The sequence below is a fragment of the Sphaeramia orbicularis genome, chromosome 6, assembly GCF_902148855.1.
Source record: "Sphaeramia orbicularis chromosome 6, fSphaOr1.1, whole genome shotgun sequence".
Classification (NCBI taxonomy): domain Eukaryota; kingdom Metazoa; phylum Chordata; class Actinopteri; order Kurtiformes; family Apogonidae; genus Sphaeramia; species Sphaeramia orbicularis.
This window is the reverse complement of record NC_043962.1, coordinates 15,610,052-15,627,321: the sequence shown is the minus strand read 5'-3', so window position 1 is coordinate 15,627,321 and position 17,270 is coordinate 15,610,052. Positions and strand designations below refer to the sequence as shown.

The 17,270-nt window shown below is 38.4% G+C and overlaps 1 protein-coding gene across 1 annotated transcript; it reads right to left on the bottom strand.

The window, feature by feature from the left end:
• Positions 1-792: 792 nt before the first annotated feature.
• On the bottom strand, positions 793-15,301 carry bcl2l13 (BCL2 like 13). Its single transcript, XM_030135936.1, has 7 exons — positions 15,153-15,301; positions 13,761-13,953; positions 10,784-10,873; positions 9,720-9,876; positions 7,685-7,757; positions 7,364-7,492; positions 793-2,081 (listed from the first exon to the last, which is right to left on the bottom strand). The coding sequence occupies exons 2-7, from the start codon at positions 13,888-13,890 to the stop codon at positions 996-998; spliced, it is 1,665 nt and encodes a 554-aa protein (XP_029991796.1). The 5' UTR covers positions 13,891-13,953; positions 15,153-15,301; the 3' UTR covers positions 793-995.
• Positions 15,302-17,270: the final 1,969 nt, after the last annotated feature.

Here is a 17,270-nt window from a genome sequence, read left to right as displayed (position 1 = left end):
TAATGGAAAGAAGAGAATGACTATGAGCAAAACTATTACAAGAAAGTCTGGAAGATGCTATTAAAGAAGAATGGAAGAAGTTGTCACCCGAATATTTGAGGAACACTTGCGCAAGTTTCAGGAAGTGTGTGAAGGCAGTTATTGAGAAAGAAGGAGGACACATAGAATAAAAACATTTTCTATTATATCAATTTTCTTGTGGCAAATAAATTCTCATGACTTTCAATAAACTAATTGGTCATACACTGTCTTTCAATCCCTGCCTCAAAATATTGTAAATTTTGCTTCCCCACCCTGTAACTGGTGATCTGAAGTCATTTCAAAGTGACACATAAAACCAAAATAAATAGCACGGTCACGGGCAATAAATACTGATGGTACTGATTTCAGTTTCACCTAAAATTTGGTTTGTGTATCACTAATAATGGGGATATAAGTAAAACAAAAGCAAAGCAATCTAAGCAAATAATCATTTTGAAACTGGTATCAGCTGAGGGAGTTTTTTCAGGGAAGTTTCTGTTTAGGTACACTGGCCGAACCTGGCATCAAACCACCTCAACAGCAAGCCATCGACTACATGAACTTCAACAGATAAAAGGGGATATGAATCTGCACACTAATCAGACAGAAAAAAGGATGGACTCACAAAAAAATGAGCACACTTTCCAAAATGAAGCCAGAAGTATGAAAACAAAAATAAGGACAGTGGAGCGGAGTGCATCGTCAGCCTTTTATGCCATTGTTGGAGTGAAGCAATCAGGCTCCTGGCAGTACATTGTAAATTAAATTAGATTTTTGATTGCTGGTGAGAAACTTTAAACCTTCAATTAAACACATTTTTTTTTTAAAAAGAATGCAGCTTCATATCTTGAATCAAACACTATTTATAAGGAGAGTTCACCATGTGTGCACTAAGACATGTTTTTTTCTACGTTGATGTTGCAATTTGTATTCTCCTCAAAAGGCCCTTTCCTTAGAAAGACACTTTATTGCACCTACTTCCGTCTGTATGCAATGACACCATATGCCATTACAGCAGTGAGGGCCACTAGTGCAGCGCCTCCATAAAGCAACACTGGGAGCTCTGATGCAGGCTCTGGCTCCACTGGGGGCTCCTCAGGTGGTGCCTCTACAGGAGCCACCACAGCCTCTGGGACCAGGGGTTCATCCAGCACCACCTCAGGCTCTGCCACAGTATCTGGTTGAGGCTGGGGGTCCTCTGGCTCAGGAGGCACTATGGCAGACTCTAGCACTAGTTCAGAAGGTGGCTCTGAGATGGCTTCAGGCTCCTCTGGTTCTGTGGAACTAGCAACAGGGGCCTCCTTGACTGGAGATGGGGGTGCCACCTCAGCTAGAGATGGGAGGGCCACCTCAACAGGCACTGGGGCAGCAGCTGGTTCTGGCTCAGGGTCTGGTTCTACTGCAGGAACAGGTAAAGGTGCTGTAGGTTCTGGCTCTTGGACCGGGAGTGCAGCAGCTTCAGGAACTGGGGGAGGCAGCTCTGGTTCTAAGGAGATGAAGGAAGGCTCTGCTGACAAGCTCGCAGGTGTCTCTATAACAACCGGTTCCTCCAATGAAATGAGGGATGCTGGGGCTGCGGATTCAGCCTCAGATGACACTGGAACATCTGGAGTCTGGTCCTTAAATTCTTCCCTGAGCTCAGCTAGATCACTCTCGGTGCCTAAAACACTCATCATGCTTTCCTCTATCGCTCCGACTTCAGCGCCTTCCTCGAGCAGCTCGGCCTCCTCGCGCTCCACATGGACAATATCCGAGTTTGAGGAATTGTTTTCACTGCGCTCCTCAGTGAGAGCTACTCCCTCGTTGCTGTCCAGGCTCTTGACATCTTCAGGGTCCATCGCTCCAACCTGCGCCCAAGACTCGTGGCCTGCCAGAGACACGGGTAAACTTTCTGTCTGCCAAGAACTCTGCCCACTGCTATTGCCTTCAACACAGAGCAGCGAGGAGGGAGGGCTCAGATGATCCGGATGCTGCTCGCCTGAGAGGATGTAAATGTCGTTGCTGTCTTCAGCTATGGTCACACCTCGGGCCTCCTCTGACTCAAGGCCAAATACTTCACCCTGAGGTAGAAACAAAAGGACAAGAGTTCACCAGCATTCTTGACACCTAGACTTCCTTTATAAAGACACAATCCTGTGCATCATTTACATTGTGTAAGTTGTGACACAGGAACATATGACATTACTTCCTTTTGAAATAAGTTCTTGATACAAGGACAAAAAATGTTTCTATCAAAACACTTGGTACACATGGTTATGATCAAGTCAAGCTAAAACTTGCACTTTTATGCATATTTCATCTCAGTTGCCAAATTCTATTAACCTGACACCCTCATGGAGTTAATGAAATTGGCCTTTTTGAGGGTATTTTTAGATGAACCATGCACCTCTATAAGTCTTGTCTGTCAGTCAGTTGGTCATTACTACATTTAAATTGCAATATCTTGTATAACAGCCTTAAAACGAATGAATACATATCTTCCATTCACCTGATGTTGGCCTTCAATGCCACCTAGTGGTATGAAGCCACTTAACAGTAAGGATCCATATGCAATGCTCTGCTGTTATGCAACAGGGACCATTAAAGCAAAATACATTACCCAATAAATGAGTGAATGTAATGAAAGAGTACACTGTGTATATATCATGTAAATGTTTTACATAACTGGAAATAGGATTAAATATTGTAGCTTCAGTGATAATACCATTTTTCCATTTTGCTGATGAGTAATCTACTGCATGTGGCTCAAAGTAAGGCAAGTGAGAGTTCACAAGTACCATTACACTATTCTTGACACTCTCTATCTTAAGGGCACATCTTGTTGTGGGTGGTAGTTTCCTAAACTCACATGAGAGGTGGTTAAAGTCAGTTTTTTTGTTATAGCTGATTCTACTCAGCTGACTTTCTACACTTTCTTATGTGGAGCTATTTAATCTGACGCATCGAGTTAAAAACCTGGACTCTGAGCTGTGCAAGCTTGACTGGAAGGAAGTTAAATTTGGATTTAACATGAGAAGGTTTCTGTTGTGCTACTGTGCATGTCACATGGGTGTGACCTGAACAGATGAGATTCAAACAGACAGTGGGCACAGAGGTGTTTGTGTAAGACAGAGGCTGACTGTGCGTGTGTGTGTGTGTGTGTTCGCAGCAGACAAAAATGATCTGACAGCAGAGATCAGCTTCTAAGGCAACATTGTCAGGTAAAACACAAATATATGTCATAACATGTTCTTTTGAGTCTCCCTGACCTTCCATTTGCATGTGATCCGCACACCATTGAACTGCTGAGGGAGCATATGTAAAGTAGTACGAACTGATGTAAAGATGATTTTTTAAATGACACATTTAGGCTGTGAAGGTTATTTTCCTTACAAGGACACTCGCAGCATCGCGAGTGGCAGATGCATCCTGGGAGATAGGAGAGGGATTAATAGCCTCCATCGTTATCCAACATTCGCTTTCTCCATAAGCTGATTTGCATGTGGGAGAGGCAGAGTTTTACAGACCTCACCCTCAGGTTACAGTCACACCATTAACTGGACAGGCTGGAGAGGGGTCACCATGTGGCATTAGATGCACAGAAATGTGCATCTGGTGCTTTTCATAAACAATAATAACTAATCCTCAGACATCTAAAGCTCCAGGTCTCTTTTGAGTGAGCAACGTTATCAAATCACACCAATTCTATACAATAATCTATTTGTTATGATATTTTTTGTTCATAAAAGCCCATAGAGGAGCAAAAATCTATATTACAATCTCATAACTCAAAGTGCTCAAACAACCCAGTCAAAACTAGGTGAATAAAACAACACATGTACTACTTAATTACGTACAAATCGTTATGAAGCACTTTTTCTATTGTTAAAATCAGTTAATGCTAAGTACTTGTAGCAGAAGTAAGCAATAGCAAAACACCTGAGAAAAGAGTCCTCTCAATTTTCTGTGTCTCTGTTCTGTCTTTACGGTTCCATGTTGTTGCCCTGAACTTGAGAAATGCAAACCTTTTCAGACCTGTTCTATCACTGGGCCTGTTCCACATTTCTCCACCCTCGCCCAGAGACAACTACAAACTCCATAAAAACGAGCTTGCATTCTTGTTGTACAGCCAAGGGTGTAGAGCCTACCAGTCACTGCTTCACTTTTAAACTTTTACTGTTTAAACTACTGCTTCAGCTTCAATAACATGGTATTAAACTCATGTAAATCTTAAAAAAAAATCTCCAAAACCACTGAGAAGGACAGAATTCCAAATCTTTGTGGTTGCATGTATCCTGCTACATTGGCATGTGACTGTCACATATGGTCAACATGCTGCATTCATTTGCAAATACAAACCGGAGAGATGGAATGTTATGAAGGCATAAAATAATTAAATATTAAACCTAAAAGTATAAAAACAGGACATACTTTGTGAGTAATAGTATGAATTAGTGGGTTTTTTCAGTGTCGTTCAGGCTGGCTTATATGAACTTTGGTATTTTTGAGGATTATGTAATGGTCTAAAAGTCAAGCACTGTACAGCTCAGACAAAAGATAATTTTTCTGACTTTTTCCTTTTTTCCTATGTTGCACAGTTTGTAAACAACCTCAAGGCAAATTCGTAATTTTTGATACTGGGCTACATAAGTAGTGCTGTTGGAGACCTGCTGCACTGCTTCACATTATTTACATATAGCTTTAAGTTACGAAAAAGATAAACATGAAATATATGACAAAATTAACTCATAATTTCAATTAGATTCCTGTTTTCAGCTTATGATCTCCCTGAACGGCTAAGTGAACTGAACAGAATTTTATTAACCATCTAACATAAAACTTTCAATATGGCTTTCTTTATAAATTCACGCAAAATTAGTGAATTCTCTTGCACTTTGTAGCCACACAATTTGCATCAGCAAATATTGGTTTTTGGCTATCATTACCACTGTTGTGGCATCAAAGAGACTAATGAAACTAAGTGATTGAAAAGGCAAAGCAAAATATTCCTGCCCTGTTTAAACCCTGGCAATCAGCCAGTGAGTAGCTGCCATAGCAAATTTTCAGCTACAAGTGGGCCAGTCAAGCCCCTGGTGATGATGTTTTTAGAGGATTAGCAGAGTTATTTTTGGGATTCCTCAGCCTGCACAGGCACTACTCTAGTCCAGTTTCATGTTAATGCAGCGGCACAGCAATGTGCGTATTTCACCCTGAAGCCGGCAAGAGGATGCTTATGTAACAGGGGGATCACTGACTCACTGTACAGGCCAGGGTGCAGCATGATGTGCCCTGTCAGGGCCCAGCCCGACACCTTTACAGCACCATGTCCCTCAAATTTGATTGTTTCACTGGAAGCAGCAGCAATTTCCAATATAACACTGATGGCCTATAAAGTTTGCTTTATTGCATTCATATCATGATGCGTTGCTTTGACTATCAATATATTCACAGCAGTAAAATAAAATATGTCCTCATCACACCACTGGTCTTTACAAAGGGGTCAGTCGGAACTGTTGGTGTTGCACCTCATAACCTTTGTAGTCATATTGCATAACACACACAGGGACTGTAATATGAAAATGCTGATGTGTACACTAAGGTGACACACAGCATTTTGCTCTATTTAGATGACAACTGTCTGGTTCATCATAAGGAAAAAACCAACAACAGACCACATGCATACAGACTCATAGTGATGTACTACTGTAGTACATCTACTTAACCTTAAAATCTGTCTCCATGTAGGCCATTTGCTGCCCTGCATCCCCCCTTATCTTTGTCCTCCTTCCCAACTCACCCCGGGGGGGTGTGGTGTTGAGGGGCTGATGTTTTTGTTCTTGTCAAGTCAAGTGTACGCGACACTGGGGTCATAATAATCCTTATTGTATTCTGACGTAATGAACAAAGGCACCCAAATACAACACTCTCACTACAGTCAGAACAAGACACAATGTCCTGGACGAGTATACAACAGCCGGAACATGTGAACAGAGCAGAATATCTAGTCTTCACCACCATCTTTGTTTTTTTAACCTCGAATATGACATACGATGTTGACATCTGCTAGCAACTGGACCGTAATTATATTTTAATAAAGTAAATCTAACCTTAAAACAACAACAAAATCTGGTATTATAGAGGGAAAAGACGGTGCACAGCCACTGTTTCTAAACACTTTCACATGCAAACACACACTACTTCATTGCTTCAGCATGACAAGTTAAATTCCCTACCTGAATGTGAAGTCCTGCAACCCAGTGGTTCACACAGAGAGGTGTACAAATGCAATGAGGTAGCAAGCCAGTTGAAGAGAAGTGTGCATGCGGGCAGCTGTCAAACTAATGGAGATTTCACTTGGCTCTCACTGGCTCCCCATGCTCACCCCCCTTTACTCTCTCGTCTCTCACCCCTCCCTCCTTCCTATTGCCAGTCTCTTCATGTGCTTGCTCTTTCTCTCTTTCTCTCTCTCTCTCTACACATCCCTCTTCTTCATCCCTCCCTTGCTGATCCTGCCCTGTCATCTGTTCATCCCCTATGACATAACACGCAGTAAGAATGTAGCTTTGTTTGTAGCCAGTGCATCGTGTTAACGTTAGGCTGCACGAAAATGAGGGGGGAGGTTAACATGTCAAGTCACGTGAACATGCTGTAGCGTGACTGGTTGCGATGTTTTGCTCCACTTATTACGTCGCTGGAAAGGGTCACAGTAATATTATAAAAATTTAAGTGAGAAAATTCTGCCCTCATGATTCTTTGCTCAGAGTGAGGAAGTCGACACAGAGAGTGGAGGACATATTCCTGCTTTTCCTGTCTAGGCAACACGCGATCATGCCCCAGTGTGATGTTAAATTGTCTGTTAAACGGTGATGTGATTCATCTGCCATCTACAAACAGCCCGTTTTATAGTATGGACTTTGACTGTCCTGACTTGTACATGCAGAGGTGCACGTTACACAACTAAACAGAAGACTAGTACAAGTAAACACAACAGTGCAGTTACTTTACAGTACATTAGGGTGTTCACACCTGAGAACAGATCAGTTGTAACACGCATAGCTGAAGTGTACTTGCCAAGAATACTGTTCAGCTCCAAAAGTAAATTTCAGGCTTTAAATAAATGTACCACCTCTAATATGCTTGTCATTCTGTAATTCCTGTATAACAACTATACTTGTCACACATCCCTATGTGGCACATTTTGATCTCATGACTATGTTGTGTATTACATGACAATATTGAATATGTGTACAACTAACTCACTGATGCCCTCATCTGGCCATTTAGAATAGATCTATTTTTAGTCTGCACAGATTTCACTACGCACACCGACCCTTTTCCTCTATTGCGTGCTTAGAAAACTCACCCATCCCCCTTGCTGGACAATGTACTCAGCTTCAGTGTCCTCGAGATAGCACACGCCGAGATGCAACAAAGTTGACACAGGTTGGCCCTCATTTTGTAAAGCTTGGAGAAGCACCAAAGGCAGTAGCACCTATGAGAGAAAGGAGATGTAGTAAGTAAGGAGGCTGAATGGAAAACAAAAACAAGACAAAAAACAGTACAGACAAATAAGTAAAAGTCATTAGAAAGGCAAAGATGTCAAATTATGAAAAAAAAAAGCAAAAAGGCTGCAGTGTCTCTGAGTCTGTATGAAAACAGCAACAAGAATGGATGGTGTGCTTACCTTATTCCAGCCTCCCTGTGAGTGTACTGATAGATCCAGTGTTGTGTCTCTGAATTTCTGGTAATCCAAGGGCCTAAACACAAGTATATCCTCAATTAACAGTTGCTTTTAATTATAGTCTTCAAGTGCTAGTTGTGTGATGAACTCTGATGGATTTTCTGTAATTATTAAGGCTTGTATATGATCAGGATTTCCTCTTATTTATCTTGTGTGCATTGCAAACCTATAGTCTCTTTGACCTGCATTCATGGACTCAGATCTACCTTATATTGTTTTTCACAACATTTTCAAAATTATCTTGTGCAATTAATGAAAACCTCTCACCTCATACCTAGGCTAAGGTTCATCTGTTAGGTTCTGTTGCACAACTGCAACTCCAATGTACACATGCAAAAACCCTTTTGTGCTCTCTGAATAGAACTGTTCTTAAGCAACAACGTCCTACTTCACACTTACAGTTACAAGCAGTTACAGTTGGAATCAGCCCAGTATAACCACAGTCTTATCTCTTGATGGCTGAGAGGTCTAGTCTCACTGTCTCATAACTACAGCTCACTTGTATCACTCACTTTACAGTAAAAAGTCAGTTTTGGAAATGAAGGGTCCGGTGATATTTCCAACACAGAGCAACCAACACATATGGATTGAAACTGTGGACAGTGTGTCAAAGTTTAAAGTCTGGGCTGTAAATCAAATGGTGAATGTTTGCATTTTTGTGCATCGAATGTGCTTTAGGTCAATATGTCAGCAGGTGGAGCTACTACACAAAGGGAACTTCAACTACATAGTGTGTGTCTTGCTGGGGAGTGCTAGTAGGTGGGTATCTTATGGAATCATTAATATTACTACAGACTCTATGCTTGTGTAGTTACAGCTGCCTTACCTGATGGTATATTTTAACCATTTGAAGATATTCTCTAATATTGGAGGATTACTAACATTTTTGTTTTAAATACTTTTGGTCTCAATCGGTGTTGGGGAAGTTACTTTTAAAAAATAACTTTTACTAACTACTCATTACTTCTTTAAACAAAGTAATCCATTACCTTACTTAGTTGCCCTTTATGAAAAGTAACTTTTTACATTACTCATTACTTTTACATTACTTTTATGTTGCTCGACTTCGGGCAGAACCACATATATCTGTTCCTAAATGAGTAGGGCTACATAAAGTTCTACTATGGAGGACATAACAAGTATTTCATTTGTGCTCTTTGTAATAAAACAAGCCACAAACGTAGCACTTGACAAAAAGACACTGGACTACTATAGGCTTCAACACCACCACTAATCCCTATCAAACAATATGAAATAACATAACATCGATACATCTTATGGGCATATAGGTGAACACAAAATACATAAGGGCTTATCATATTTTGTCAAACTTTTGTTTAGTTACCTTGTGAAACGAGGTGAAATGAGAGCCTATGACTATTGCACAGGAACAGCTGTTTCACTACCGGATGTTTACATCAAAAAGAATGCATTCGCACATGTCCGACAGTTTGGAACATGCACATAATTCTTAGGGCGTAAAGAAAAATTTGGGGGAAAAAACTGAGTGTCAAATCTGTCTCTAAGAAAAATAGCATTGTGCCGAATTGAAAAAGGAACTACATTTCGTTACCAAATTGTCAGTAGTAACACCTCACACTACTTTTTCCCCCAAAAAAAGTAGTTATGTTACTGTAACTCGCTACACACAACACGGATTTCAACATATTCAAAATTTTATGAAAAGCTTGTTTGCAATCCTCCCTTGGCTGAATACCTACTCAAGTTCAAGAGTTCATTGAGAACAGAACAGCAGTATATAAACATTTGTCATGCTTTTGTAACTCTGAAGTTGCGGGCATGCACGTTTTACTCAGACTGCAGGATGTGAAAGCTGTGTAGTGCAGAATAATAGCCACCAGTACAGAGTATAGAACAGTTCTGTTTCCATATGAAAAAATATAGAACATAGAAATATTGACTATCATACATTTTGGTTCAGTAACAGCTGTTGCAGTGTCACGTTTATCAAACTGACCCCATGAGGAGTGTGTCCACAGCGGTTGCCAAATGTGTGTCGAGCTCAGTAGCTACTCGATCACCTATTGAAGCGAGGCAGTCTTCAACGGAGCTCTCTGGGTTGGTCGGACTAAAGACAAGTGATGTGTGGCGGTCAAAGCCTGTTCTGGAATAGGCTGCAAACACAGACCACAGGATGGAATGATATCACAGCAAAGCAATGTAGTTCATTTTTTAAGAAATCATGAAATCACATCATATTGAGGCAGCACCATTTATTATGATTAGATAGATAGATAGATAGATAGATAGATAGATAGATAGATAGATAGATAGATAGATAGATAGATAGATAGATAGATAGATAGATAGATAGATAGATAGATAGATAGATAGATAGATAGATAGATAGATATTTGTCCTTCACGGGAAAATTGTTTTCACAAACCATTCAGCCACAACAATACAGTACATCAGTCACAAAACATAAGACATAGGCTAATACACAACCCAAAAACAGTAATTCCACACCATATACATGCCCAAAGCAGCAAAGACAACAACTCCACCACCATATACCCACCACCACACATATCCAACAAACACATTGCAGTCTCTTTAATGATTTGTTCAGTTCTGTTATTGCATTTGGATGAAACTTCTGCTGAATTCAACTTTTTTCCAGTTTAATGACCTGTAGCGGTGACCAGAAGGAATCAGTATGAAATATGGAGGAAAGGGGTGACTGGGGTCAAGTGCAATGGTGTGTGCAACTGTTTGAAGACTGTTTGAAAAAATAAACACCTCACACTGGAAGCACACACGAGGTGAAAATGCCACTAAAATACTCATTAAAACTATTCAGATCTGTTAAATATGATAGGCCTACATTTTTTTACCACTAAGTAGAGAATACTGTCTTATGAAATTCATTATTATTGTCACAAAGTATTTAATCAGTGCAGAGACATAAGACAAATTTTAATTAAAAGAAGAAACACTAGACTTGGATTTGAGCATATAAAGAGAACAAGAGGAAATAAATGGGTGTGTGATGCACAAATTTCATGTGCGTCCACTTACAGGCAGTGATTTCATCTTCCAGTTGCCTCAGCTCTTCCTCTATCTGCTCTTTTATCGCTCTGGTCCTCTCTCTCTCATTCCAGCCACCTCCTGCAAGAAAAAAACAAACACAATACATGAAGTAGCATCTGCTACTCTCTATCTATAGCTTTTAGTAAAATGAACAAACCCTTAAGTCTCATCAGTTTATAATGTGTAATGTGTTTATGTCACAGTCGATTAAGATTAGGGTTGCATGATTCAGATAAAATGTCATCTTGAGATTGTTGTAGACAATGTTGTGATATGTTGTGAATTTGAGTCTTTTTGCTTGGTTATTGAAGAAAACATGCAGATTACTAATACATGATTTGTTTATACTAAAACATCAAACTAAAAAAATCCCAAAAAATGTAGTGACTGTCACTTTGTCTTTCTCTGTTCAGTGTCACTGAATATATCATCACACACATACAACCACACACACTGAACCTTTGCAGTTTTTACAATTATATAATTGCGCAGGCTGACACTGTAGTTGTGATTACTTGTGTAGCTCTATGATGAGGTTGTATTGTGGTGTGAAGATTCACACAAAGACAAAAATTTGTTCTGATCCAATGTTTGTTAGATGTTTGTTAGGTCAGAAATCTTTGAATTTACTTGCAATAAACTATATTAAGATAATGACATCTACAAACTCAATCCATTCACAGTTTGCTAAACAATAGAATGATGTATAAACACTAAATAGCCCAAGGGAAGAACACTGTTATGGAAACTGAGTGTCCAGCTTATACTAAACCACACCTTTGCTTTGAAGGCCCTCACCTTCATCTCCACAGTTATTGAACTCATGACAATCATTTACCAGATTCAGACTTCTCTGCTTGGGTGACCATGAACCACACGAGGGGCAAGACTGACACTGCATATGTAACATGTTCTAAATGTACCCTTTCAGCTTGGAAAGGTCCAACAGTTACTTGATAAAAAAGGGTGATGCTGTAAGTTGACATGCTGAAGGCAGAGGTTGTCTTGAAAACACTACAACTACATATAAGAAATGGTATTCAGAAATTTGAGTCAGAGGGGTTTAAAAAGGCCTTTGACAGCTCATTAATAAGTGCAGCTACTGATAAAGATGTAGTAAACACATAAAAGCAGGATACAAACAACCATTTTGTCTTGCACTACTGAAGGATGAACCATGTGGGCCTGTTTTTACTGTTACTATGACTGAATAGCCAAGAGATTTTTTTTTTTTTTTTTTTTTTTTTTTTTTACAATTTTTATTTATTTCTCATTTTTATCAGTATAATACAATCCAATCTCCTCAGGTCGAGGAGCAAGAAAAGAAACAAAAGAATAGAAAACAAACAAATGAAATGAACAGCTTGTGTTTGTGTCACAATATGTTTAGGTCCCTTAATAGACACGTGTCCCTGAATCGCCAAGAAATTTTAAAGGCTTTTAAAATCATCATCCTTCCAAGCATCTCAGATTCTTCAACAATATTCAAACCTGTAAGAAGACTACCAGAGTGACACTTCCTCACACTTTCTTCACACCCCAGCACTAATCTATGTAAATATTTTTCTTCTTCTACTAAATACAAGACTAACATATTTATAATCAAACAAACATGATTCTTCCAATGAATTATTTTATGAGGGAATGTATTTGGTCAGGTAGAAGACAGTCATTCAGTCCCTTATTAACTCTGTCCCTGTCGCTGCAGCTCACACGTGAACTCCCTGAGGATCAATGTTGTTTTTTTTCTAGGATTGGTGCTGTTTCAGCATTTAGCCAGACAGCTAGCCGGCCAACTCTTTTGCTTTGGTCCATTGGCGTGTGAGTAATCCTACAGTGATTACACATGACAGGCTGTCAGAAATTGGACTGTGTCAAGCGGAAAGCAGGGATCAGCTACTCATCTGCCCTTCTCCGCCCATTTCAAGTATGCACCCAACTATAAAGAGGGACAGGAAATTTAAGTTCTCCTTCTCTCCCTTTGTCAATCTCGCTTTCTATTTTTCTTGCACAGTGTGTTTCCTGCTGAAAGGGGGGGTGGGTGGGGTGGGGTGGGGAGGTGGTTAGAATGGGGAAGTTGATTTTCAGTTAATCAATAAAATCCTTTAATGCAATGCAACACACTCCAAGCATCAGTTCACTGATTTTTCACAAAGCAAAAGGCAAAGTTAAAAGATTATGAGAACATTTCAAGTCAGACGTAGCATTCATAAAACACTGACAAATAGGATGTAGCAATGATTATAAGACAAAACAGAAAACTAAAAAAAAAAACAAAAAAAAACAAAAACATCTGTTTGTTTAGTTTTCTGGCCACATAAGGAACAAAATGAAAGACAGCTGTGCTACTTGCCTGGGGGTGGGTAAATAACTTATGGCACTGACCAAATTCCTTACGTATAACTGAAAATTGAAAAACACCTGGTGTTGTTTGATGCCTAATTTCCACACATAAATGCTGTAAGTGACACTGCACGCACCACACATGCACTGCTTTTATACATTTTTATGAATGATATTATGTTTACAGAAATTTCAAGTTGAACATGTTTATTTTTATGTTGTGTGACTGCTTGAATGTAGAAAATGCCAATGAGCAGAAAAATAAAACTTAAGATTTGTACAATAATGTATATTGTAATTTTTTTTTAAAAAAAGCATAAAATATACATTAAAAAGTATTATTCGGGATACAGTCCAATGCATGCCTTCAGTCATTGCCTCAGTAAAGACAACCACTTATTCACAGGGACTTGCCACTTCATAACTGTCATGTTTAAACAGGCACACTATTCTCTTGTTGTGTCAGAGAAGGCTAAATTGAGCTGGTAAACAGGTGGCAACCTGCCCTCCCATCCCAAATACTTCTGCTGCTGTCATGTGTGCATGTACATATAATCTATTTGTGTGGTTTGTGAAGCCTCACACATATTATTTATGTCAGGCTGCGTAAGTCCTTACTTACCCTCAGCTGCAGTTGGTGCCTGTGATCTTCTAGAATGGAGACCCAAGTAGTTGAGAACAATGTATTTGGTTTCATAATGAAAACTGTCAGACACACTGGTGCTGATGAAGGTGGAGTCAGAGGTAGCCATTGAACAGACGTGTGTCAGACTCTCAGGCACATACGTTTATTTAGTCAAAACTGGACGTCTCACCTGGGCAGAATCAGAAAGAAAAGTGTTACAGCCTTAGTCATTACAAAAAGTAATGCTGTAAAATCTTAACATAAACTCTGGACTAACACATATGATGTGGCTGAAAAAGTCAAGCAGGTTATGTAATTCTATGGCATTAGAATGAGTCATGATAAATGATTGTTCAGCAAATTCAATTGAGAAATGCTTTAAACTGATCACAGCTTATTTCATCACATTTGATTTTTTGCATATATACTTGGAACTTCCATGAAACAATTCCTGTGTAAAATCACCCCAGCATTCATCACATTCATTCTCCTCCATGTGAATGCAATAAGTGCAGTAAATACCATCATATTGCACTGTCACACTGGATAAAAGTCAAAGCAGTATGTGTTGTTTGACTGCAGCTAGGTGACATGAAATGTGACACAGAGCAGTGGCATGACAAAGGTCACCCAATGTGGCAGGTTACAGGTCACTGACTTGCATGGCCACATGAAGCTACATATCAGTCATGAGGTGACAAAGGAGCAAGAAATGTATTTAGAGTGCAACATAAAATACTTCCAGCTCTAACACACGTGGTGGATTTGGTGGGTGTGAAAGTCATCAGGTAAAAGCTTTAAACTAATGTTATATGAATGTGTCATGCTCTTAAGGTTATTAGTTATTAGTTACAGCTTAGTTCTCTATTAGTTTAAAAAGCATCTATGCACTAAAAAAAAAACATGTGCTTCAAGTGAAATTAATGGCAAGTTTGACAATTTACCTAAAACTTCCGGCTTTATCTGTCAAAATAAAACCTTTGCTGATTTATAGGTGCAAAATATAAAACAGTCCAAGTTGTAACAAAAATTCCTAATGGCAAGCACACACCTTATAACAGCAAAAAAGGTCTTATAAAACCCAGAGTGATCAGTGTTTTTTAAAACAGACAGCATGGCTCCAAAAGACAATTTAACCTTTGTAAAGTCACCTACAACACTCAGATAAACCCCATGCTTCTAGTAACAGCCAATTAGCTCTCAGGTTAATTAACTGTCTGCTACTCTACCAGTTTAACCCACACGTCCTCTGAACACCACAGCACACATGCAAAGGCTATAATGTTAGCTAGCTTTTCAACGTTGCAGGTTTCACTCACATGCTATTTTATAATGGAAAACTCCATCACAGATTGTCATAATTTAACACAGCGACTACTAGTTTCTTACCGTCCTTGTCCAAAGGCAATACGGTGTTGACAAACGACAAGCTGGGTGGAATATGCGACGCAATCCCCTGCAACAGTAGCTGGAGAAGAGACCACCACCACCACTGGAAGGAAGGCAGCAACACGGGAGTACACAGTGTGCTCTGTTAGCTAGGAAAGCTAGCAAGAAAAACAACCACACACTTCCTGTCACAGCCTTCAAAACAACAGTTACCGTAGTTTGTGGCTAGATTTAGAATTTGTTTTACACTACAAAAACGCAAGCAACTGTTAATTTTTAAGAGATTAAACACAAATGGTATTATATTACTATTAATTAGCTTCCCCCGCTATGTCTAAGTACTGCGTAAAGAAAGCTAGTTTAGCTAGTGCAACTGTAGCTAAATGACTAGTATTGACACTTCCTTTGCTATGAATATTTTACAGAAACTACACCAGGGCTCTCAAACTCATGTTCTTTCAGGGGCCACATTCAATCTGATTTGATCTCCAGTGGGCCGCACCAGTATAATAATAATAATAATAATAATAATAATAATAATAATAATAATAATAATAAAATAATCTATAAATAATGACAACTCCAAATTTTTGTCTTTGTTTTAGTGTAAAGAGAAAAAAAAAACATTAAATTATGAGAATACTTATATAAACTATCCAAGCAAAAAAAAAGATGTGAATAACCTGAAAAAACTGAAATTTCTTCAGAAAATTAAGTGCAATTTTAACAATATTCTGCCTCAACTTATCATTTCTACATGAGCATTATGGATCAGATCTACAAAGACACTAAACACTGAGGAACAGGCAGAAAGTAATTAAAATTATGCTTAATTTTCTTTTGACATTTCAGGTTGTTCATATTTGTTCAGGTTATTAATATTTTATTGCTACAGGATAGTTTGTAAATGTAAATATTTTCATAATTTAATGTTATTTTTTGCACTAAAATAAAGACAAACATTTGAAGTTGTTAATTCAAGATTTTTTGCTTAATTCTAGATTTTTTGCTAAATTCAAGATTTTTTTTTTTTTTTTTTTTTTTTTTTTTTTTTTTTTGGCTTAATTCAAGATTTTTTAAAAACTTTTTTTATTTAATTGAAGATTTTTTATTTTTTTTAATTTTTTTATTTTTTTTTGCTTAATTCAACATTTTTTCCTTAATTCAAGCTATTTTTTTTTTTTTTTTGCTTAATTCAATTCAAGACTGTGGAATTTTTGCACTTTGCAAAAACATCCCACAGGCCAGATTAGAACCTTTGTCGGGCCACATTTGGCCCCTGGGCTGCATGTTTGAGTCCCTGAACTACACGGACAGGTTTAACTACATGAACAGAGAGCATGAATGATTCTCAAAATAAAGTAAAAAAAGAAAAGGAAAAGGAAAAAAAGAGTTATCATTAGAGGCATGTGCGCGTACAATTATTAGTGCATTATTTCAAAAGGCATGCAATGTCTTAATATAGTTTGGGTTTTTTTTGTCATCGTTTTTCTCCCCTGTCATACTGCGTTTATGTGCAATGTCCTTGATTGGATAAAAGAGAAGCCTTGATACCCTTTTTCACCCCTCTTTTCACTTATTTCACTTATTTGCAGCTGCCAAACCAAATGGAATTGGAGCTAGTCAACACCTCTCTATGGTCCCTCTGTAAAAAAGTTTATTTTATTTAGAAAAAAAAAAAGTATTCCTAGCAATATTTTATCAGTTATTTAAATTGCTATTTTTATGTATTTATTTTTTAATATCTTAAATCACAGGTGTTAAACATGCAGCCAGGGGGCCAAATCTGGCCCGCCAAAGGTTTCATTCCGGCCCGCAGGATGAAAGTGCAAAAATTAACCTGAACTGTCCAGGTTGTCCAAATCCTTTTGGTTCAGGTTCCACATAAGGACCAATGTGCTTTACAGTAAAAATAACAACACAATAACCCATAAATAATGACAACGACAAATTTTCTTTATGAAAAATTATGTGGAAAAAATTTAAGTGAAAAAAATAACATTACACCGTGAAAATATTAACATTTACAAAACTATTCATTCACAGTAAAATGCAAATAAATACATACATAAAAACAAAGATGAACAACCCGAAATGTGCAATCTGTAATTGAGTTAA